The sequence below is a fragment of the Solanum stenotomum genome, chromosome 11 (assembly GCF_019186545.1).
Source record: "Solanum stenotomum isolate F172 chromosome 11, ASM1918654v1, whole genome shotgun sequence".
NCBI lineage: Eukaryota > Viridiplantae > Streptophyta > Magnoliopsida > Solanales > Solanaceae > Solanum > Solanum stenotomum.
In genome coordinates, this window is record NC_064292.1 from 52,029,288 (window position 1) to 52,053,291 (window position 24,004).

General features: G+C 32.4%; 2 protein-coding genes, 1 non-coding gene and 1 pseudogene across 3 annotated transcripts in view; 3 read left to right on the top strand and 1 right to left on the bottom strand.

Moving 5' to 3' along the window:
• Positions 1–12,459, top strand: part of LOC125844386 (cytochrome P450 71D7-like) — a 23,274-nt pseudogene extending 10,815 nt beyond the window's left edge.
• TRNAN-GUU (transfer RNA asparagine (anticodon GUU)) lies at positions 1,274–1,347 on the top strand. Its single transcript has one exon. It is a non-coding gene; the product is annotated as a tRNA-Asn (tRNA).
• Positions 12,460–14,770: 2,311 nt separating the features above from the next.
• Positions 14,771–16,810, top strand: LOC125846053 (uncharacterized). The gene is made up of 4 exons (XM_049525513.1): positions 14,771–14,955; positions 15,158–15,219; positions 15,681–16,291; positions 16,367–16,810. The coding sequence occupies exons 1-4, from the start codon at positions 14,771–14,773 to the stop codon at positions 16,808–16,810; spliced, it is 1,302 nt and encodes a 433-aa protein (XP_049381470.1).
• Positions 16,811–23,136: 6,326 nt separating this feature from the next.
• Positions 23,137–24,004, bottom strand: part of LOC125844595 (vetispiradiene synthase 3-like) — a 3,485-nt gene continuing 2,617 nt past the window's right edge. The window contains exon 6 of the mRNA XM_049523910.1: positions 23,137–23,574. Coding sequence (XP_049379867.1) covers positions 23,278–23,574 — 297 coding nt within the window. The 3' untranslated portion in view covers positions 23,137–23,277. The remainder of the gene's footprint in view (positions 23,575–24,004) is intronic.

Here is a 24,004-nt window from a genome sequence, read left to right on the forward strand (position 1 = left end):
CCCCCCCCCCCCCCCCCAACACGCATCCTCACCACCTGAGATTTTAACTGGCAATTTGTAATTCAATGGAGTCCACAAGTAGGGAAATAGTGAGATTTTAAGATTTTTTTTCAAGATGAGTGTATCCATCGTGATTGTGTTTATATATAACATCAATAATACGAGCAAGTAAATCAGTACATGACTGTTTTAGATAGCGTCTTCAATAACTATGACAAAAATTGAGAAAATATCTCCTTCAATTGATGAATATCAAGAAAATAAGATGTTACAAGAGTAATATTACCACATTCAATATTAGGGGTCGTTTGGTTGTTGACTGGAGTCACACAAAAATATTAATAATACATGAATTAGTTATATAAAATTTAGTATTATAATTTGAAATAAATATATCATTCAAAAATAGTTGTTTCCTATGTCAGTTCAAAAAAATTCATAGATTAATACAAAAGGAAGTATTGACATGAACACATTAATTTGTTTTTTTTTTTTAGATAATTGTGGGATATCATATGTAGAAAAGAATGTTTACCTAACTCTTTACTATAATTGTCAAAACAAATAATAATTGTTTGTGCAAGTAGGTAACGTGCATGCCCTAAAATTCTTAATTACGTACATTTCAACCTCTAATGCTTTGTAGAGTCTACTTTGATGGCATGCTACTGTAGTGTTCGAATTATTTTATGTGCAATATATCGATTAATGTTATAAGATATTTGTTATAATACAATTGGATGTTGAAGTTGATTGAATTTTTTTAATATAGTAATTTAGTAGTAGGTTTTGAAAGATAAATAGTCATTTTTTCATGTCGGACTATTGAAAAGCACTGAGAAGAAAGAATCAATGATTAACTGATAAAGATTAATTTTAAATAAATAATCAATAGCCTTGCAGAGGAGAAAAAATTTAGGACTGGAAATCCTCATGTTAGCGATTTCAATCGTGATTGGAGTTGATAAAGTATAGAACTGTAAATCCTCGTGTCACCTATTCCAAATCTTGATTGAAAATAGTCGGGATAGCTCAGTTGATACTTATCAGGTCACACTCACGTTTGGATAATATATACTTGGATATTGTTGAAGCTGATTGAATTTATTTATTTTTAAAAATAGTAGTTTAGTAGTAGTTTTTGAAAGCTAAATTTTCATTTGAACATGAATTTTACTTGAGGAAAAAAAAATGAAGTTATGCAAGTGAAAAAAAAATATTATTTCACTTGATATAGATTTAAATATAAAACTTTAATATTTGCAAACAGGAAGCTGGAATAGCTCAGTTGGTTAGAGCGTGTGGCTGTTAACCACAAGGTCGGAGGTTCAAGACCTCCTTCTAGCGTTTTCTTTTTTAACAATTTTTTTTTATTTTTCTCCCGGTGTTTTTGTCACATCCCGAGCCTACATCCTGGGCGGGACTGGCACTCGAGAACCGTTGCTGGCCCCAAGCGAACCCTTGGCCTGACTTACTTAACTCAGCGGAAGACTCTAATCATGATTACAATGATCAAAAGAACTTTCTCAAATAGCTTAATAATATAACTTAGAATATTAAAAGAATTAAACATTCAACATGGTAACCCAAGTCTTAACATAATATAAAATGAGAAGACTAAAGAACTAATGACTGACTGTCTATGAAGCCTCTAAAACAACTGAGAGGGATGTTGGGACAAACCCCACAACATCCTCATGAACTAAACTAAAAAGCAAATAAAAGAGTCCTCTGAATGCAAGGAGGCTCACCACAGGCTTTGAGTGCTCAAGCGAGATCAACGAGGCGCTGGATGCTGATCCTGGTTACCTGCGTCTGCATCATAAGACGATGCAGGTCAACTGGCATCAGTACATTGAATGTACGAGTATGTGAGTTGGAATGCTAACAAACATAGGCTTGATAGAAGTTCTAAAAGAAACACTTACCTGGATCTTCTCAACTCATGAATACTCAACTCAATATAAAGCAATAAAACACATGCAATATATATATATACAGCTTATAAAACAACTGAAAACAATCTTAGTTCGTTAAAGATAAAGCAATAACAAACTTAACTTTACTCATTTAGAAAGTAATATAACTTCTGTGGGAGATTCTCTAACCGGCAATCATCACTATGAGCCTAAGTGATGGTACAACGTTTTACCTCACGTTGCCAAGGACCGTTCTATACCATGCCATCGATATAGAACTTGAACTATTAAGTGGATCCACTAGTCTATGCTAAAAAGCACTAAGGAATCATCTAAAAAGTATGATCTTTTTTCTGCCCATGATGGCTACATGGTTTATGGGGGCTTGAGTTAATATGAACTCGCGTCCCCCATATCAGTGCTCAATACTACTCCCAAAATATACTTATCTCATATGTTTTTAAAACAACTTCTTCTCTGGTTTGAGGTAATTGCTCAAAATTAGCTTAAAAAGCTCTCTTGGAATCAATGTTTCCTTTTCTTTTTGCTATTCAAAACTCTTTTGGGAATCTCAGTTTCCTCTCATCTCAAATGTGAAAATATTTACTCTTGAAAATACTTAGTTTCCATATATCATTTTAAAGAAAATGAACTTTGCTCTTACTCTTTACCCAACTTCAAAACTTAAGTCTTAAAACAAAGTTAAAACGTTTGTAAAAGACTTATGAAAACTTGAAATGAACTTCTCTCACTGACTCTTGACTTCTTTTGACTTTACTCTTTACTTTCCTTGAATTTGCATATGGATTCAAAGATTATGATTTGTGATAGGAAGGGTCTCTTGATGTTTAGGAATGATTTGGAATAGCTAAACTTGAGAAAAGTTACAAAATCACCGTCTTGGAACAAGTCCACAACACGGAGATGTTCCTAAATAATTATTCGCGAAATTAAATTTTTAGATAGAGGAGTCCGCGTCCTCTCCGCGACGCGGAGCAGATTTTTGTTCACTGGGGGGAACAAGTCCACGATGCGGACTTGTTTCATGAACCTTACTCGACTTTTTCCTTTTTCATTTTTCAGCCTCAATCCACCTAAATTCGATTATCTTCCTTAAATTCATTTTAAATCCCGATGCCCAGCATGTATACTCAAGAAACTAACTCAAAGCAACCCTAAACTCAATGTAAGAATCTCATAAGCTTCTCAATTCGTCCTAATTCGCTAACAACTTTCGAATTCAAGAATATTTGTCAAGAACATCAATTTTCCAACTCTTCTAGGACGAATTTAACTGAATTAAACATGCTTGGCGTGTGGGTGAATGAACCCAATGCTTTGAGAGACTCACATTGTAACATCCGACAATTTGAAGTGGCTTTGAAGAAGCTTGAAATTTGGAAATAGTCATTTTTGGAAAGAAAAAAAAATCTGGAAATTTGGTTAAGTATAGAAAAAAAATGAGTTTTTTGGCCAACTTTGAGTAGTCGTAACTCCTAGCTCAGGATGAGTTAGGAGTAGTTCCAGTTATGGTTGCGAAGCTCGTGGAATGACCTTTCCAACTCCACCAAGTTTGCTCGATTTCGAGTTCGTATGAGGGAGTTATGCCCTTTAGAAGTTGGGCAGTTGGAAGGGAAGGGCATTTTGGTCTTTTCACAAATCATTTCTTTTAAGCTCATATTGTTGTATTAGGCTGATCTTTGGATCATTTTGTCCCATTTTGAAAGATAAAGAGTTAGGGTTCTTGAGAGTGAAGAAGAGAAGAAGGAGAAGAAGAAGAGAAGAAAGAGGAAAAAGGAGATCAACAAGTTTTCGTCGTGGATTATCGTCGGGGGTGATCCCTAATAGGTATGTGAGTTCTTTTCGTGTGGTTTGATCCTTTCCCTCACACACACCAAGTTTATTCTATGATTTGAGAAAAGATTGGGATTTGTTGTTGAAGTGTTGAAGTTGTTAGTTGTTGTTGATGTTGTTGGTAGTGTTGTTGAAGTTATTGTTCGTTGTGAGACATGATTGGGGTTGTGTAATTAAGTTGAAACCTATTGTATGTTGAGGGAATTATGATTCTAAGAGTTATGACCCTTTTGAAGTTGATTTACCATCAATTTTCAGCAAATTTTGGCTATCGATACCCATCCACGGGCGTGACCTACGGACCGTAGATCGATTGACGGTCCGTACTGGTCAACCGTCAATCGGGACAGAAGTTGGGTTTTTGGGGCATCGATCTACGGTCACGATCTACGGTCCGTAACCTGACCTACGAACCGTAAGTTCGGACCGTAGGTCAACACTTAGTCATTTTTTTAAATGAATTCTGGGGAAAGTTTCTGACGCGATCTACGGACCTGCAGGACGGATCGTAGGTCCATCTATTGTCCGTCGATGGCGTCCGTAAGTCCCATCTGTGTCACCAGAAATCTGAAGTCTCAGCCAAGTTTTCCCCACTTCTTTTCTCACTTTCTCATGCATGTTCCAAAGTATTATACCTATGTTTTATAGTTGTTTCCGACACTCCAAAGTACGTCCAAACGTTCAAGAATCCCTCCATAACATGTGATGGAACACCTTGAATTCATAATTCCGATTCAAGAAAAGATAGTCCCAAGTCAAGTGAAGTTAGAAGTCAAGAAAAAGAGTATAGAGTTTCAAGTCAAGTAAGAGTCTCAAGTTTCAAGTCGAGTAAGAGTCTCAGTTTCGAGTTAAGTCATGAGTTTAAAGTTGAGTTCTCTTTTTAAAGGCTATTAGGGAACTAAGTATTCCCAAAGGAAGTTATAAATGCTATTACATTTGAGTAAGAGGGGAACCATGTTTTCTTTCTCCAAAAAGAGCCTTTGGGCTAAAGTTTTGAGTAATTATCTCAACTAAAGAAAAATGTGTTTAAAGACATCTATGGGCCAAAGTATTTTTGGGAGTAGTATTGAGCACCGAATTGGGGACACGAGTTCTGATTTACTCAACTCTCCATAAGAACCATGCGCCAACATGGGATTTCTCAGATCATACTTTTTAGATGATCACGAAAGTTAAGCTAGTGGATCCACTAAGTAAAGTTAGCTTCCTATATCACGGCAAGGTATAGGATGGTCCTTGGCAACGCGAGGTAAAGCGTTGTATCATCACTAGGGCTCATAGTGGTGGTTGTCGGTTAAAGAACCCCTCTCACATAAGTTATTTTACTTTTATATAAGTACAGTTGAGTTGTTATTGTTTTATCATTAACAAGCTAAGTTGTTTATACTGTTTTACAAGCTATATATATTGCATGCGTCTTGTTGCTATACATATATTGAGTTCAGTTAGTCATGAGTCGTACAGAGCCGAGGTAAATGTTCTCTTGTATTTCCTTTCAAGCTTAAGTTGTGTTTTGGCTTTCCCGCTTGCATACTCGTACATTCCATGTACTGATGCCAGTTGGCCTGCATCGTTTGATGATGCAGATTCAGGTACCCTGGATCAGCAGTCTGCTCGTCGTTGATCCAGCTGAGCACTCCAGAGTCAGTGGTGAGCCTCCTTGCATTCCGGAGGACTCAATTATTTCGTGTTCTTAGTTTTTGTCTTATTAGGATGTTGCGGGGTCTGTCCCAACATCCATCTCAGTATTTTAGAGGCTTCACAGACAGACAGTCAGTCAGCTAGTTTTGAGTCTCTTATCTATGTATTTATGTAAATATCCTATTTTGAGATTTGGGTTGCCTTATGGCCATATTTTATAAGTTAAGTTGTTCTGTAATATTGCATTTCATTGAGTTATTCTGTTGAGTTAGGTTTCCGCTGAGTCAAGAAAGCCAGGTCAAGGGTTCGCTTGGGGCCAGAAATGGTCTCCGGGTGCCGGTCCCGCCCAGGGTGTAGGCTCGGGGCGTGACACACATACCTGGTGGGATCAAATCGTTGAAGAAATTCGAGATCAAATCCTTTCGAAATGATGAATCTTGCTTTACCTCTTCTCTTTTCTCTTGCGTTCTTTCTCCAAAAACTCTAACTCTATTTTTCAAAAGCGTAAACTGAACCCAGTCAGTTTAGCCCCTAAAAATATTACCAAAAATGAATTAATTAAGTTGGGTAAGGAAAAGACCAAACTACCCCTTAAAAATCCGGATTGGACTTTCCTTATTCCAACATGCCAACTTCCAAAGGGCATAACTCACTCATCCGAACTCAGAATTGCCCAAAATTAGTGGCGTTGGAAAGATCATTCCAAGAGATTTCCAACCATATCTGGAACTGCACTTAAATCATCCTGACTTAGGAGTTATGGTAGTTTGAAGTTGACCAAAAACTCACTTTTAACTTACTTAAAATTTTCCAGATTTCTTTATACTTTCCAAAAATAACTATTTCCAGATTGTAAACTTCTTCTAGTTCTTCCTAGTTGTGAGATGTTACAGTTTTGTACCTCGCATTAGAGCCTGACTATTCGGAATTTGTGCCACGTAGGGCACCATTCAGGGGGAATTACTCCTTACTAAGGATTTTTCTGTATCCAGGTTTTCCACCCAGTGTTCAGTACCTGCATTAGAGCCTGACTATTCATATTTCGCGTCACGTAGGGCCGGGGAGAATCACTCCCTGCTAAGGATTTTTCTATATCCAAGGCTCCAACCCGAGACCTCTGATTAAGAGAAAAAACAACCACATCCGCTTCTCCACATATGCTCGTGGGATTATTCGAGGAAACATTACCACATACATAACAAAATACTGCTCCAATTTTTTTTGACCAAACATTATTTAACATGCCTTGTTTCACTTAATTATGGCATGTAACATGTCTTGTTTTGATTATCAAGATAAAAGGAAATTATCACATTTAATTCTAATTGCAGTAATTTTTACTAAATAAATGGTATCTCAATGTTAACTAAAATTAACATGAACTAGATGTTATTACATGTTATTTTTAATTATTATTTTTTACTTCCTCCGTTCCTTTTTATATGTCATTCATTTCTATAAATAGCTGGTCCATAATATTTCCTATGTCTCTAATTACTTGTCCACGTTTCCTTTTTTAGTTGTCCCTAATTACTTGTCCATTTTGACAATCAAGAAAGGACAAAAAAATTACATATTATACCCTCAATTAATTACTTTGAAAAAGGTAGATATTCTTGACAATCTTAAGTTTTTAATTCAACTACTTCATAATTAATAGGGGTAAAATGATAAATTCACTATGTCAATTATTGCTTTCTTAGTAGGTGTGTCAATTCAAAAGTGGACAAGTAATTAGGGACAGAGGGAGTACTTGACATTTCATAAAATCAATGCATAAATTAGCATATTGTTTCTTTTTTACCCTTGTGAGTTATTAACCTTGAAAATATACATTTGACCAACTTAGAAAAGTTAAGTAAATGATTCATGTTCATTGGTTAAATTAATTAATCAAAATAAATTAATTCATATTCATTGATTGAAAACTTGAGTTCCAAAAAAATTAAATAAGAGTAGAAGGGTAAAATGATAAATTCACTATGTCAATTATTACTTTCTTAATAGGTGTGTCAATTCAAAAGTGGACAAGTAATTAGGGACAGAGGGAGTACTTGACATTTCATAAAATCAATGCATAAATTAGCATATTGTTCCTTTTTTACCCTTGTGAGTTATTAACCTTGAAAATATACATTTGACCAACTTAGAAAAGTTAAGTAAATGATTCATGTTCATTGGTTAAATTAATTAATCAAAATAAATTAATTCATATTCATTGATTGAAAACTTGAGTTCCAAAAAAATTAAATAAGAGTAGAAGGGTAAAATTACATCTTTTCTTAGTGCAAATACAAAGTAAAAATATAACATATAAAAAGGAACGGAGGAAGTATTAGATAAGGCAAAATATGGGTCATAGCCTAATCCGAGCAACTCTTAATGACACCAAGTAGTCACATGATTGTTACAAGTAGTTTTATAATATATTGTCTGTATAAATATAATGTTTGGATTATAAGTTATATTATTTTTCATTATTTTATAATGCCTCACACCGAAAAATGATAGGTAAACATCTTATTCTGACATTCAGGAAACAATTAAGCACTTCAACTTTAAGTATCCACATCTAAACACTTTAATCTGTCTTCATTGTTAGTTAAACACTTTAACTTATAAAATAATCGTCTAAACACCTTCAAAATCTATATGTCATCGTCAGATGTCCACGAGACATGATGAGGATGGATTGAGGTGTTTACGTATGCATTTTCAAAGTTGGAGTGTGTGTGAGTGTATATATATATATATATATAAGAGAACCTTAGGCCCGCCTACGTGGCGCTACCACAAATTAGAATTCTCGTTTAATTTATTTATTTCTAAAACTATCCTTTCCCTTTCACGAAAAGTTGTGACTTTTATGAAAAGTTGCGACTTTAATAAAGAGTTGCGACTTGAATGAAGAGCTGGGACTTTAATGAAGAGTTATGACTTTTATGAAAAGTTGCGACGTTTTCGAAGTGTTGCAACTTTTCCAAATAGTTGTAACCTTTCCGATAAGGCACGGTAAACATTTGTTCACACTATCCTTTGTTGTCTATAAATAAAGGGATTTCCTCTCATTTTAAAACAACGAAAATGATGTATAGTAGTATATACGGGTTCCATTGAATCGTGTAAATTTAGCTTAGACACTATATACAATACTAATTAAATTATTAAATATAGTAGAATTTTTCCAACACTTTATTATAACAGTTTTTTTTTTTTTTTTTGGAATTGATTTTCTATGTGACATTATATTATATGTTCTCTACGACAATTAAAAAAAAAATCCAAACAAATAATGTCATTATAAAGAAGTTTGACTATATTAAATTCCGAATCAAATAACTCAAATTGTAGGAAGTATAATAATATTTCAAACACATAAAGTTCAAATCATGTATCTCTCTCCATATGTCCTAATTTACGTGACACAATTATAATTTTAAGAGTCAATCAAATTTTTCTTTGATCGAAATTTCTTTCTATACATTTTTAAATATTTTAAGTTGTTAATTGTCGTGGGCTATAATACTTTTTAGGGATAAAGCACAAATACTCCCTAGACTATGACCGAAATCTCAGAGACATACCTTAACTAAACTAAGGTCCTATTACCCCCGAACTCATTTTTTTTATAATTCTATACACTTTTTGGCTTGCGTGACACACTTTGTGACTCCAATTGAGGCGCATGAGAGATGTTTGAATGCCACATAAGCCAAAAAGGTCTATTAAATTAAGGGAATATGTTTCCACAAAAAACTTTGAAAATTCTCTAACAACAAAAGGAAAAGTTGTCTCGCTTGACTTAAATACAAGAATTAACATATATTTGTAAAATACACTTTAATTTTATTTTCCAGGTTATGCTATCAGGTTTATTATAAAAAAATATTAATTATTATAAAAAATTCTGGCTCGACACGGAAGGGATCCATATAGCTATTTTATCTATTCTGACGAACAAATGCAATACATGAAAGACTTATGAAAAGACACTACTAAATAATTACTATTTTTTCACTGAAAATTATTTAGTTGTTATTCTACATATGTTTTGATTGAATTAGTAAGGAAAGAAAAAAAAAGAAAAGAGAAAATGACCAAAATGGTTTTTTTTTTTTGAAATCTCGGGATAACCCGCAACCGCTATAACCTTTGCCACGGTCTCTATCATTCGGGTGAGCATTTTGTGCGCACCGAGTAAACTCCCACTGTGTAATAGCCTGCAAACCACACAGGAAATGTAAATCACACTAGGCAAGCCCTATGAAACATGCTCAACTCAAAATGGTCCTTAATATATAACAAATGTGTTCGCTTAGATCCTTAATAAATATTTTTACTTAAAGAAGTGAATTTTTTTTATTTAAAGAGTATCTTACAAACATGTTCTTGTATAAAGTCAAGTGAGGCAACTGAGAAAAGAGTAGAAGCTGAATTGTCAGAGTTTTAATTTCCTTCTGTTATTAGAGAATTTTGCAAAGTTTTTTGTGGAAACAAATTAGCAAGTGTTGAAAAAATAAATCACTAATAGTGAAATGATTTCATAAATCACTTGTATGGTTAGTTTAAATACAATATATTTTTTGGCGTGATAACTGATGTTTAAGTAAAAAATTATTACTTAAATTTTATTGTATTTACCGCTAAAAGTTCCATTGTGTGGAACGATCGATTTGGTGTGATTGCATCGTTACCTTAATTTTTTTATTTCTCATTTTATCTTTACTTATTATTTCATTAATTAATAACTCTATTGTATCCTTTAATCTACCTTTCTAAAGTAACTCTATCACGCAACCTACTTTTCTTGTAGGTTTATCCTTCAAACTGTTGATGTGATTTGACATTGTATGATGATGGAGAGCGATATAATCTACACAAATATTATATTTATTAAAATAATATAATACGATACAATCATACACAATACAAAGCAGTATAATACATTATAAAACAATATCTAACGATGTGATGTTGTCACCACTATAAATATAGAACTTTGAGTTAAGAATCACCAAACGCACTCCCAAAATGCAAATCTTTAGTCTAGTTTACATTTTCCTTTTTATATCTTTCCTCTTTTTGCTAAGAAAATGGAAAAACTCCAATAGCCAAACAACTAAAAAATTACCTCCAGGTCCATGGAAACTTCCTTTTATAGGAAGCATGCATCACATTATTGGTGGATATCCACATCATGTCCTTAGAGATTTGGCCAAAAAATATGGTCCTCTAATGCACCTTCAACTTGGTGAAGTTTGTGTTGTTGTTGTTACTTCTTCTGAGATGGCTAAAAATGTACTAAAAACTCATGACCACGCTTTTGCATCTAGGCCTAAACTCTTGGTCACGGATATTATCACTTATGATAGTCGTGACATCGCCTTTAGCCCCTATGGCGAGTGTTAATTAGGCGCGTTTGCCCTAATATATTTGAGTTTTACTTTTTTCTCAAATGACAATAGTATATTTCCCCTTTGAGGATCCTTCTCTATATATATAATATATGACATTCACAATATAATCCTTAAAGGAGTACTTGCTTACGGGGAGAAAGTAAATTAACTTGATTTTTTTATAAGTAGGTTATTAATTGGACAGAATACATAAGCGTGCTCTTTAACTTGACATCAACTGGTATCTATGCCCTCCAATGTTGGGTGTGATCAAGTAGACACTTAAGCTTGTATAAAGTTGAGTAAGTAGACACACACGTCTTACATGACATAATACAAGATTCGCTTTGTTAGGTTTAGCATATGACACCTGATAATTTGTTAGCGTAAAATTTGTGTCATGGAACTATTGAATGCAAAGAATGTCTGGTCATTCAGTTCGAATAGACATGATGAGGTTGTTCATCTCATCGACTCTATACGATCATCTTCATCTTTTGGAGAGCCAGTTAATTTTACAGAGAGGATGATTTGGTTTGCAAGCTCCATGATATGTAGATCAGCATTTGGTCAATTACTAAAAGAGCAAGACATATTTATAAAACTAATTAGAGAAGTGTTAAGATTAGCAGATCAAGGCTTTGATATGGCTGACATTTTCCCTTCCTACAAGTTTCTTCATGGTCTTGGTGGAGTGAAGAAAAAAATTCTAGATGTACACTATAAAGTAGATTCAATTGTTGAGGATGTCATCAATGAGCACAAGAAGAATTTTGCAAATCACAAGACTAGTGATGATGCATTGGAGGTGGTGAAGACCTAATTGATGTCCTACTAAGAATTTTGCAAACCACAATATCAAAGCTATTATTATTGTAAGTATTGAATATTATGTTTGTTCTTACTCAAAACCATTTGTAAAAGTTTGGAGATAATGTCTGAGATGGTCACTCATCTAAGGGTAGTTCTATTAGAAAGTCATTCATCTTTGTTTTAAAATTCTCAAAAGTCCGGACTCGAACTATTTTTAATTGCAGGACATGTTTACTGGTGGAACGGAAACTACATCAACAACAACTATATGGGCTATGGCTGAAATGATGAAAAATCCAAGTATATTCGCCAAAGCTCAAGAAGAAGTGCGAGAAGCCTTTAGAGATAAAGTAAAGTTTGATAAATATGATGTCGAGAAGTTGAAATACCTAAAGTTAGTCGTTAAAGAAACTCTAAGACTCCATCCACCAATTCCACTTTCGGTCCCAAGAGAATGTAGGGAAGAGACGGACATAAACGGCTATACTATTCCAGTGAAGACTAAAGTTTTGATTAATGTTTGGGCATTGGGAAGAGATCCAAAATATTGGGATGACGCGGAAAGCTTTAAGCCAGAGAGATTTGACCAGTGCTCTGTCGACTTTAGTGGTAATAATTTTGAATTTCTTCCCTTTGGTAGTGAGAGGAGGGTTTGTCCTGGGATATCATTTGGTTTAGCTAATATTTATTTGCCATTGGCTCAATCGCTTTATCACTTCAATTGGAAACTCCCTACTGGAATGGAGCCAAGAGACTTGGACTTGACTGAATCGGATGGAATAACTGCCAGTAGAAAAAATGACCTTTACTTGATTGCGACTCCTTATCAACCTTAAGTGCATTTATCTTTTTATCAAATAAGAATGTATCACGATAGTTAGCCCTCAGGGCTAGCTAGTCTGTTCAATAAATGTCTTTTCATTTTGCAATAAATAAGAGGAAATAAAACAAATTATATTGTTCCATTCTAATAGTACCTTATAGACACAAATATTTGGGTACTGCAGTGGTGGGACTGTTTCATTCTTAATTTATAACCAGAGGTCTCGGGTTCGAGCCCTGAATATGAAGAAAATCTTATTAGGAGCGTCACTCCTAAATGGGCCTCACAGTGCGCGATCCAAATTTATGTTAGCTTTACAATAGTCTAAACTTACTCTAGGGAGGTGTATGATGTAAGTATATTATCAAAACAGTCATTTCATTGTTCATTACTAACCATCCTATCTAGTCTTTTTCAAATAATTTACTCATTCTTTCTGTCAGTAAACACTCCATCATCAATAGAATACTCTTAGTAGTCAATTACAGAGAATTAATACCACTCCCAATGTTTCAATTTGTCCGTCTTTTTTCACTTTTTAGTTTGTTTAAAAAAGTTTTTTTTTTCCTTTTCTAAAAAATCTATAACTTTAACTTTTCACATGACATGTTTAAGACCACAAGAATAATGACATTTTGATACTTTTTTTTTAGATATCTTTAGTTTTATTAAGATCACAAGATTCAAAAGTTCTATGCGGAGTTTAAAAAGGGCGGATTTTTTAAGTATACAAATTAACAATTGTATTTACACCAACATAGCAATACTTTTTTTTTCAATTATATAGCAATACTTTTTTTTTCAAAAGTAGAATTTAAATTTTAAAAAAAAAAATTTCCAAATCAGCCATGCTTATCCCAATTCCCATAAATTTCTCCAATAATTTTACCTTCCCTAATTTATTCAAATATGCTATATATTATCTCCTATAAATAGAGGTTTCCTACCAAAACATAACTCCTTTCTCTAACATAAAAAATCGTCCAAAGAACGACTATTGAAAAAAGTGCATACCAATAATTTCTCAATTCTAATTCAACACAACGGACGATGGGACTCATCAGGTAATTATATAAAAAATAATTCTCATGATTTTTTATTACATGGTTGAATTTGATTTTTCACAAATATCTATTTTGTACTTTTTGGTACTTATTCGTTTCGTTTATTTTGTTAATTTTGGTGTAAATTAATTCATACAATTTGGTTGATGTTCGGGATCGTCAAAATGTTGGTGTAATTTCAACAATTTCATATGATTTTGTTGTACACTGATGTGTCAAATTTGTTTTTTGTTAAAGTTTAGGTTTAATTGGTATGATGTGTGCCGTATGGTAGCAAATATTTTATATCAATAAGTTCGCGATATGTATTTCTATATTTGTTTAGGTATGTGATCTGGTATAATTGTCACTAATAACTGACACCAAACAAATAGCATGATGCATGATTTGGTGTATTGTTTGGTCAAATTTATATTATCTTACATATGAACATACGTATATTAAAATGAGTGTAGTAATAAATAATTTGGTGTAATTGGTGGTGTCAAAAACTACAAGTTTGACGATCTATGGTATATAATTTCAACCTCATAAATAACCTTATGGTACATATTTTAGTGTATTTTAAGTATGTGAATTGGTGTAAATAATAATGTGAAAAATAGCTCGTACATTTATTGATGGCAACCTGATAAAATCATAAATTTTAAAAATTGGTTTAAGAGTATGTAATCTTTGACTGTTTTTTTTACGTTTATTACATGGTTAAAATATTGGTAAAATACTTTGGTATTTCTTTGACTATTTTTTTAAGATCATTAAATGGTTAAAATTTTGGTAAAATACTTTGGTATTTCAATAAATGGCTTATATACCAACGAAAATCAATGTAAAAACAAAGCTAAATAAGTTGATGAATGTAGTAAGTAATTCTGAAAGTTCCTTTTAATATTAACGAAGAATTTGTTATTTTAAACAGGCAATTACGTGGATTACAATAATGAAGGAGTTATGTATGATCCAACCACCAAATACGAAGGCTTGATTACAGCTATATCTTCACAATTGGGAGAGGACACAACAATTTATCATTTGGAACTGAGGTATTTCGTGAGTGGTCCATCTCTACCAATGAAGATACATAACGATACGGGAGTGCATGTTTATTTAGATCAAAAGAGATGCAATTCAGATTTCTTTTCAAAATATCCTTTATGTGTGACAAGTGTGGACAAAGCTATCGAATCCATTGAGTACCAAACAAATATCCAAACAACACGTCAACATATTTTGGGATCCAACACACTATGTTTGACTAACATGGATCCAATTTTGGAAGGTTATATTGAAGAATCTGAAGGAACTGAAATAATTTCAAATCCTCAACACTATTTGGTGGCCGAGGATCAAGTTTATATAAACAAGCAAACTATATCGGAAGTTATGAAGCGATATGCATTTCTAAGAGAGTTTTGTTTCATTGCAAAAAGATCAAGTCCTACCTGGTGAGTTATTATATATGTTGATTTTAAAAATTATCAATATATTTTAACAACTTACCATATATTAATATGCATGAGTTTTTGCAGTTACTATCTAAAGTGTGCTACAGAAAACTGTTCATGGGTTTTTAAATCCTCATATTTGAATAATTCAAAGTTATTCAAAGTGAGGAAATTCTATGATACACATTTTTGTCCATTGCAGGATCGGACTCAATCAAAGCGACAATCAACAAGCGGTGTGCCTGGGGCAATGTTGGTTGAAAAGTATGTCGATCTGAAGACCGTTTACACACCAACAGACATATAAACAGACATGCTAATGATACATGGTATTTCATTGACATACATGCAAGCATGGAGAGGTTAAAAAAAAGCTTCCGAGACATTAAGAGGTGACCCTGCCAAATCATATGGAAAAATTCCAACATATCTATATATATTGGAGAAAACATATCCAGGGACAATTGTGAATTATAAAAAAACAGATGAAAATCATTTTTTATATTCATTTACAGCACTTGATGCAAGTATAAGAGGCTGGGAGTATTGTCGACCAATAATAGTCGTGGATAGTACACATTTAAAATCAACATACTAAGGCACATGTTGATATCTAGCACATTAGATCCAGGAGGTGCTGTTTATACCATTACTGCAACTAGATTGATTTGTTTTATATATACTCAATATATGTTATATTTATTTTGAAGATATTTGTTGTATAGGTCACATCTTGCCGCTTGCATACGAAATAGTTGATTCAGAAAATGATGATTCATGGTTATGGTTTTTTGAGAATTTTAAAAATGCATTCGGTGAAAGGAAAGATATGTGCTTTGTTTCTGATAGAAATAAGAGCATTTGGAATACTACTGCAGTTGTTTATCTCGAATTCAGACATTACGCATGCATATACCATCTATGGACCAATTTACTAAAGAAAACATACAGAGATACAGAAGAGATTAGAACACTATTCTTCAGTTTAGCAAAAGCTTACATTGTTCAAGAGTTTGATGAATTGATGAAAAGAATGGATCAAATTAATTCAAAATACCGTGCTTATCTACAAAAAGCAAATTATGAGAAATGGTCACGCACACATTCACCAGTAAAAAGGGCTTGGACACTAACAAGTAACATTGCAGAGTCACTAAATAACGTTATTCTTGTTGGAAGAAGGTTACCAGTGGTACCATTGTTGAAATTTGTTAAACAAACAGTTGAAGCTTGGAATGAGAAACACAACGAAGAAGGTAGAAATATTACAACAACCTTGACAAGTAAATACAATGATATGTTGGAGGACAATAGAAATTTGTCTCATCGTATGCTTGTAAGTATTAACAATTCTCTACTATGCATAGTATGTTTTGGTTTTATTATTGATAATGCATGCTCTTAAATGAAGGTACGCGCATCAACAATACACCTTCATACCATTACAAATGGTGCAAAGAGGTTTACGGTATGTCTGAATACACGAATGTGTAGTTGTGGCAGATTTCAACATGATGAGATCCCTTGTAGTCATGCACTTGCATCAATCAGACATAGGAATAAACATCGCGATGATTATTGTTCAGCTTATTATAGTAATAAGAATTATCAAGATACATATGCAATACCAATTGAACCCTTGCCTTGCCAAAGCACTTGGGATGTTCCATCACATGTCTTGGAAGAGGTAGTATTACCACCAATTACAAGAAAGCAACCAGGCAGACCTCCAAAAAATGATCGCAAAAAGGGATTCACCGAAGAAGAGGGAAAGAAGAGGAAAGTAACTTGTAGTGAATGTGGTATAGTTGGGCATAACAAGAAGACTTGCCCAAAAAAAACTCATGATAATTAGCTTTGTGGTATTTTTGTTGTTATTTTTACTTTGCAATTATATAGTTGAACTATGTTACTTTTATTAGATGTACTGTTTTTTTAATTTCATTACCTTATTTCAAAGTTGATTACTTTTTGTTATCTTATTCATATTTTTGAATACATAGTTGTTATAAATGGTTGTATATAGTAGATATCATGAACTCTTTTGGATTACGTGTTGTCACATAACCAGAAATATTGATAAAAAATGAACTTATTGGATGATATTCTGCTGTTAATTTGATATGGTAAATAAACCAAATTCTTGATAAAATTATGGTAAATAGGAACAAATTTATGGTAAAAATATAGGATCATAATAATGGTGTATATAGTAAAACAAATGTTTGCAGTTTACACCAACCTAAAACAATAAATTGAAAAGTATTAAATGTTAGTATATTAGTTTGGACGCTACAATAATTAACACTCAATTACTGTAAAATTGGTTTACTCTTGTTACAACTGGTACATAGCTTGGTATAAATGATGGTATGCATAAAAACCAAATGTCATAGTGATGATGGTATATTATCTTACATATGAACATACGTAAATTAAAATGAGTGCATTAATAAATTATTTGGTGTAATTGGTGGTGTAAAAAACTACAAGTTTGACGATCTATGGTATATAATTAGAACCTCGTAAATAAAAATATGGTACATATTTTAGTGTAGTTTAAGTATGTGAATTGGTGTAAATAATAATATGAAAAATAGTTCCTACATTTATTGATGGTAACCTGATAAAATCATAAATTTTAAAAATTGGTTTAAGGGTATGTAATCTTTGACTGTTTTTTTTTAAGTTTATTAAATGGTTAAAATATTGATAAAATACTTTGGTATTTCTTTGACTGCTTTTCTTAAGATCATTAAATGGTTAAATTTTTGGTAAAATACTTTGATATTTCAATAAATGGCTTATGACTACAATCTTGGTTAACACTGAAACAAAAAAAAAACACTATGTTAAAGAAAAAAAATTGGTTTACATATGAAAGAAAAAAAACACAAAACTGGGTAAACACATTAGTATGTATACCAACCTGCAACTTTGAAAGAAATCCAATCGATCATATACAAGCATTTAGTATAATTTTTCAATAATGATAAAATCCAATTTATACCTAAATTTATACCAAACTCATACATGTACAAACCAAACTCACACTATAAATTTATCACAAAATTTAAGCAAAAAAACAACCAAATAAATGCATAATCACATAATAAAGACAATATCCAAAGAACTCAAGACCATAAACGCAACTAAAGTACTATCCAAAATTACAAAAGAGATTCAAAACCATAAAACATTCATGAAATTCTGTCTTAAGAATGACATTTTTAACTCCTTGACCCTCCGATTTGACCGACCACCTTCGTTAGAAGCTTCATCTTCACTAACAGATTCAGTATCAATTTTCATCTTTCCATATTCCCACAGTAATGCTCCAAATCTCAACCGAAGATTTTCAACATTTAAACTTGACATAGATACGTTCCTATCTCCACGACACATATATTCAGCAAAAGCACAGGTATACAGACCACAATCCCTATAAATATTACCCAATCAGCATAATTAGTACAATACATAGTATAATCAACCACAAAAAAGACACATTATACTTACGTTGAATTGTCGCGTTATTGTGGGATGTTTTCACGATTCCCATGTACCAACGGATCACCAACTGGCCTTCTAGCATAATGCACATATGTATTATAGTCAATGTCTTTCCTTAAAGCATAATAATCAGTAGCAACTAGGAACAAAGGTATCATTCTAGATATTTTTTGAACCAAACTTGTTACTGCATTGGTATGTTTAACCCCATAACCATTTAAAGAATCATAAATATATAAACACCTTTTTCTTATGGAAAAAACAACCAGAAACCAGTGGAATGCAGCACTACTATTGATTGGAATGCCTACATGATCAACATCCACCCATGGAATATTAGCAAGAATCTTATCACCTCTTATATATTGTGCAACCTCATGATGTATACTAATCAGACTTTCATCTTTGTCATTTGCCTCCCACGCATCATGAATTTGAACAACCCAACTGATGAAAAAAGGGTCAGTAGTAGTAACTCTTGCACTATTATCAGGACCATACTTGCAAAACTTGCGAAGATAATACATTATCACATCAACATGCTGCATATCAAGTTTTATTAGTTAGCACCAAACAATAAAATAATATCACAACTTGATTGAAAGAATCACCATTATCTGATTATTACCTATTAGACTAGATTTAAAATTCTATGTTTGTGTCATTGTAATAATTAAACTATAATTAGGAGTCTATGTTTGTGTCAGTAGTTTATTTTCCTAACATACATACCAAAAACAACTGTCCCCATAGAACTAAATCACAGATTTCAGTGACTACAATGAAGCCAATTTTACTTACCAATCACTACAAATCACAACAAAAAACAAATACCAACTCTTACTTTAATATAGAGTTACACCATAAGTTCTTACCAAATCTCTCCAAGGCTGTCCTGGATAAGCCAAAGGGTGAAACCAATCCATCAAATCTTCCCTACCAACACCAAACTCAAAAGGAGGATCTTTTGGATTTGAAGCAGTAGTGAAGAAACTGATTTTCCTATAAAACAAAATGAGTAGTTATAGCATAGAAAGTGAATGAACAAATGATAAAATACATTAACACAACAATACATACTTTCCACGTTTCTTGGATAATTTGCTATCAACCCATTTCTTAAAATGAAGGATAACTTTATTGTACATATCAAACCCCTTGTAATTTACAAAAGGATGCCTCCATAAACAGTACTTCACTGTGTTCACCGATGTGCTACCTGATTCACTTAAGTTTGTGTATGGTGATTGGGCATACTTTCCTGGAATCTTCGTACGAACATGTTGAACTGGTGAGATAAATGTGTTTTCACCCTCAATAACACCAAATAGATTGAACTTTGTTTTTCCAGCTTTAGCAACTTCCAAAGGTGTGACACAAATATTTTCAGATTCAACTTCTACCAATGATGACACGTATGTTTGTCCAGTTTCAAGAGCAACCAACTGTGATTCACGCATATTGGGCATAACAAATTCATCCAATGTAGGAGTTTTTCTATTTATTTCAAAATCAACAGATACACCACCTATTAAGATATACAAACATCATTTATGTATTTTACGATATTTTAAACACAAATCAGAAATGAACTAAAAATAGTTATAAAAAATAGATTTAAGCTAACAAAAAAGAACTTACAATTGTTATCAAAAACATGATTACGAAACGAAGATGGTGTCTGGACACCATCTTTATCTCCACAATCTTGCAAATGTTCATTTTGGACATCAACATTTCCTTTTCTTTGATCCTCAACAACAACCTTAATGCTCTCAATAAAAATAAAATTTTGAGTCATTCAACTATTACAATAAGACAACAATATAGCTAAATACGGATATGTAATCAACAAGAAGATTAATACTACTTAAAATCAACACAAAGTATACACATTAACATTTATAATAATCTTTATCTAAAAATTAGTTTATAAGCAAATAATAAGTCCATATATTAATAAGTAGACTAACCCGTTCACCACCTAAATCTTTGTTGGTTGAAACATCATTTTGAAGAGATTTCAACTCTTGAATGATATGTTTGAATGCTGAATCCATAAAAGCCTTCAATTCAACAAACTTAGCATCTACATTTTTTTCAAACTTTTCCAACTCATTACGAACCTAACAAAAATTAAAATGACATTAATGTTTCTTCAACCAAAATTCTGACAGTAAGTAAATAAAACTTATAATCATACCTTCATAACTTCTTGGGCAATTTTCTGCAAATCCTTATTAAATGACAAACTCGGATCACTTTCAACTTTTTGTGCAGAACGATGAGGCAAATCTTTGACATTCTGTCGAACGACAGAATGAGTCTATAAATTCTCATTTTGCCTTACAGATCTATCACGTTTACTCTTCTTATTGAATGGAATATCAGTCAAAATAGTTAGATTTTCCGCCTCAATGACATCAAGCTCCTCATCCATGAACACAAGATCTTCAAATGTATACTAACACAATAATAATAAATTGTGAATATGCACTACTCATAAAAAAGAAAATTAATTAATAATAACAAAAGAACTTTTATTACCTGATTGTCATATTTTCTGAACATTCCTTTCTGGAGATGGTCAAAATATATCTTGTTTTTGGATATATCCCAATTGAATATTCTAGGCGTTCGATTGGATTTACGAATTGCAATTGAACCATCAACTTTGTTACAACATTCATAAAATCAAATTTGCAACGCGAGCGGAAACCCTTCAAACTTCACATAATTCGGATCTTTTGCCATTTGACTCGATATAGAATGACGAAGATTAAAAAAGGAGAGATTGCCCCAGGGGTACGTAATGTACTGTCTCGACTCAACACATAAGAAGTGATCTTTTGAAATATGTGACAATTGTGGTGGAGATGACAATATGAATTACTAATGAAATAAATCATAGACATATTAAAAAAGTCTTCTTCCTGAATCAACTCATCTTCTCTAAACACTCTTATAAAATCAGCTTTCAAAACCTTATCAACATCATTTGGATAGTAACGAGAAAGTAACTTTGATGTACTATTCTGATCATGATCAAAAACCATACACCCACAACACTTAAAACCAGTAGTTACCAAAAATTTTCTAAGCCCAAAATGCATTTCTTTACTATTTATGTCAAACACAAACATGTCATCCCGATTGTTAGATAAATGATGAACAAGACTTCTAATAATCTGAGGTTGGACTTTCAATTGGGATAAGCCTAATAGATAACCAAAAGGACTCTTTAAACAAATGAACACTGCCATTTTTTTCAAGTAGCTTTGTTATATCAACAAAAACGTTAACATTAACGTAAGAACACCAACGCGATTGTTTCTTATTGATCTAAAAATAATATATTAAAAATAAATAAATTATAATAGTCATAAAATACAAAAATTATAATATAAGCAAAGAAATATTTGCATCAAAAATTACATTACTAAAAAACAACAGTAAAAACATACCTTTAGTGGTACTTGTGTTGCCTTTTTCCTTTTATTATTAATAAACCTAATCCATTTTTTACTTAAACCATTCATACCTTTGCTTACCGAACCCCATCAACATTCTAGGTCAGAAAAAAATTAATTAATGTTACAAATCTTTCTAATAAGAACAAGATTCAACACTTGCATGTCACAAAAAAACAGAAATTTAATCAAATAAATAAATACCTTTAAATCCTGATCATTATTTACTCTTAATCTTTTAGAGAGAGGGATTTCGTCCTCAAAATCGTTGTCATGTGGATAATGATCTTCTACCAATTTTTCTTTACCCTTCGATTTTGTATCAGCCCATAATCATCTTTTTGTTGAACTTTGTAGGATGATGAATAATTGATAACAATACACTCATAAGATCTACCAGATGGTCTTGAACAACTGATCGGCGGGCTATCAACAACTACCACATATTTGTTAAGTCTAGGACTTTTACGTGGAGTCTTTTCCATCGAACAATGGCAATTTTTTTAGTTAGTTAGCTTGTGAAACGTTTCTGTGAGAAGATTAAAGGTTAAGAAAAATGAAGAAGAATATGGAAGAGAAACCCTTTTGACTTCCCAAAATATTTTCAAGATTTCTTGCAACTATAACTCCACATTGATAAGTACACCCCTTTCTTGGTAAAAAAATAGCTTTATCAGAAAAGAAAAAACTAATTATGATCCCCAAAAGGTCCACTATGCCTAAAAAAGGGGAAAAAATAAAAGTAATGAAACGTGTGTATTTGAAACTGTTTAGGAGAGAGAATATTTGATAAATATTAATATCCTAATTATACTGCATATAAAAGGCACAAATTACAAAAGTATGAGAGAGAAAAATCTGTAAAACAAAATTAAAGTAAATACAAAAATTAAATATTTTGTTATGTATGTAATTTAAAAACTTAGTTTGTAATTAAATAAAAGTATATTGATATTTTGTTAATAAAAGTCTTAAGTAGTATATTTCTGTATTTTCACTTTAAAAAAGTAATTAAAGATTGAATCTTCTGGTCTTAAACTAAATATGTGTAGAATGTATCAAAACGTTAATCTTGTGGTCTTGAACGTGCCATGTGAAAAGTTGGAATTAAAGAGTTGTCAAAAAGTGAAAGAGATATTCTTTTCTAAACGGACTAAAAAGAAAAATAAGACAAACAAATTGAAATGTAGTAAGTCTCATATAAATAGTAAAATAGATATGCATCATCTTACAAAGGGTTTAGTTGAAGTCCTAGTTAAGAAGTGCACAAAACAACTTCTAAAGAAGCTCCCTAACAACTTTATTCAACAAGATAAAAATAACAACATATGGTAGCTCATCAAATTTCGATGGAGTCCACAAGTAGGGCAACAATGTGAGGTTTTAAGACCTTCTCCGGATGTGTGTATCCATCTTCGTTGTGTTTGTATATAACATCAATAAGACGAACAAGATTGAGAATACGCGTTAAAAACTCCATGGATACATGATTCGGCCTAAGAATTCCTTCGTTAACATCCTTCCATGCTATCTCAGCCATTTCGCGAAATTTAACCATTGCTGCTTCAGTTGATACACCATAATCTTTCCTGTAACACTCAATTCCTGTTGCAATTTGTCCCCTACTTTTCTCAACCTGGAAATGCAAATAGATTATAAGGGGTTAAATTTTATATATTGCTTCAATTCCTGTCGTTGCAACACGTTGATGTTTGCTCAAATATCATATCCCTTTAGGGTGTGTTTGGTATGAAGGAAACATTTTCCGGAAAATGTTTTCCAATTTTCTCATGTTTGGTTGGGTTAAATGTTTTGGAAAATGTTTTCCAAATCAACTCATTTTCCTCAAATTTAAGGAAAATGACTTCCCTTCAAAACTTACGGAAAACATTTTCCAAAACTCTCTTCCAACTTCAAAATTTATTATTTTCACCCATACACTCGACCCTCCCCCCAACCCACCCACCCCCTACTCGCCACCCCTACCCCAAAAAAAAAATTAAAGTTTGTTTTTAAAAATATTTTCAACTTCAAAATTTCATTTTTTCACCATACCCTCGACCCCC

Bases quoted from the DNA above. Each gene is read 5' to 3' on its own strand.
- LOC125846053 (XM_049525513.1), top strand. From the start codon at position 14,771: ATGGATCCAATTTTGGAAGGTTATATTGAAGAATCTGAAGGAACTGAA. The intron at 15,220-15,680 runs GTATGTCGATCT...TTTGTTGTATAG, and splicing joins GGGGCAATGTTGGTTGAAAA to GTCACATCTTGCCGCTTGCA. The intron at 16,292-16,366 runs GTAAGTATTAAC...TCTTAAATGAAG, and splicing joins ATTTGTCTCATCGTATGCTT to GTACGCGCATCAACAATACA.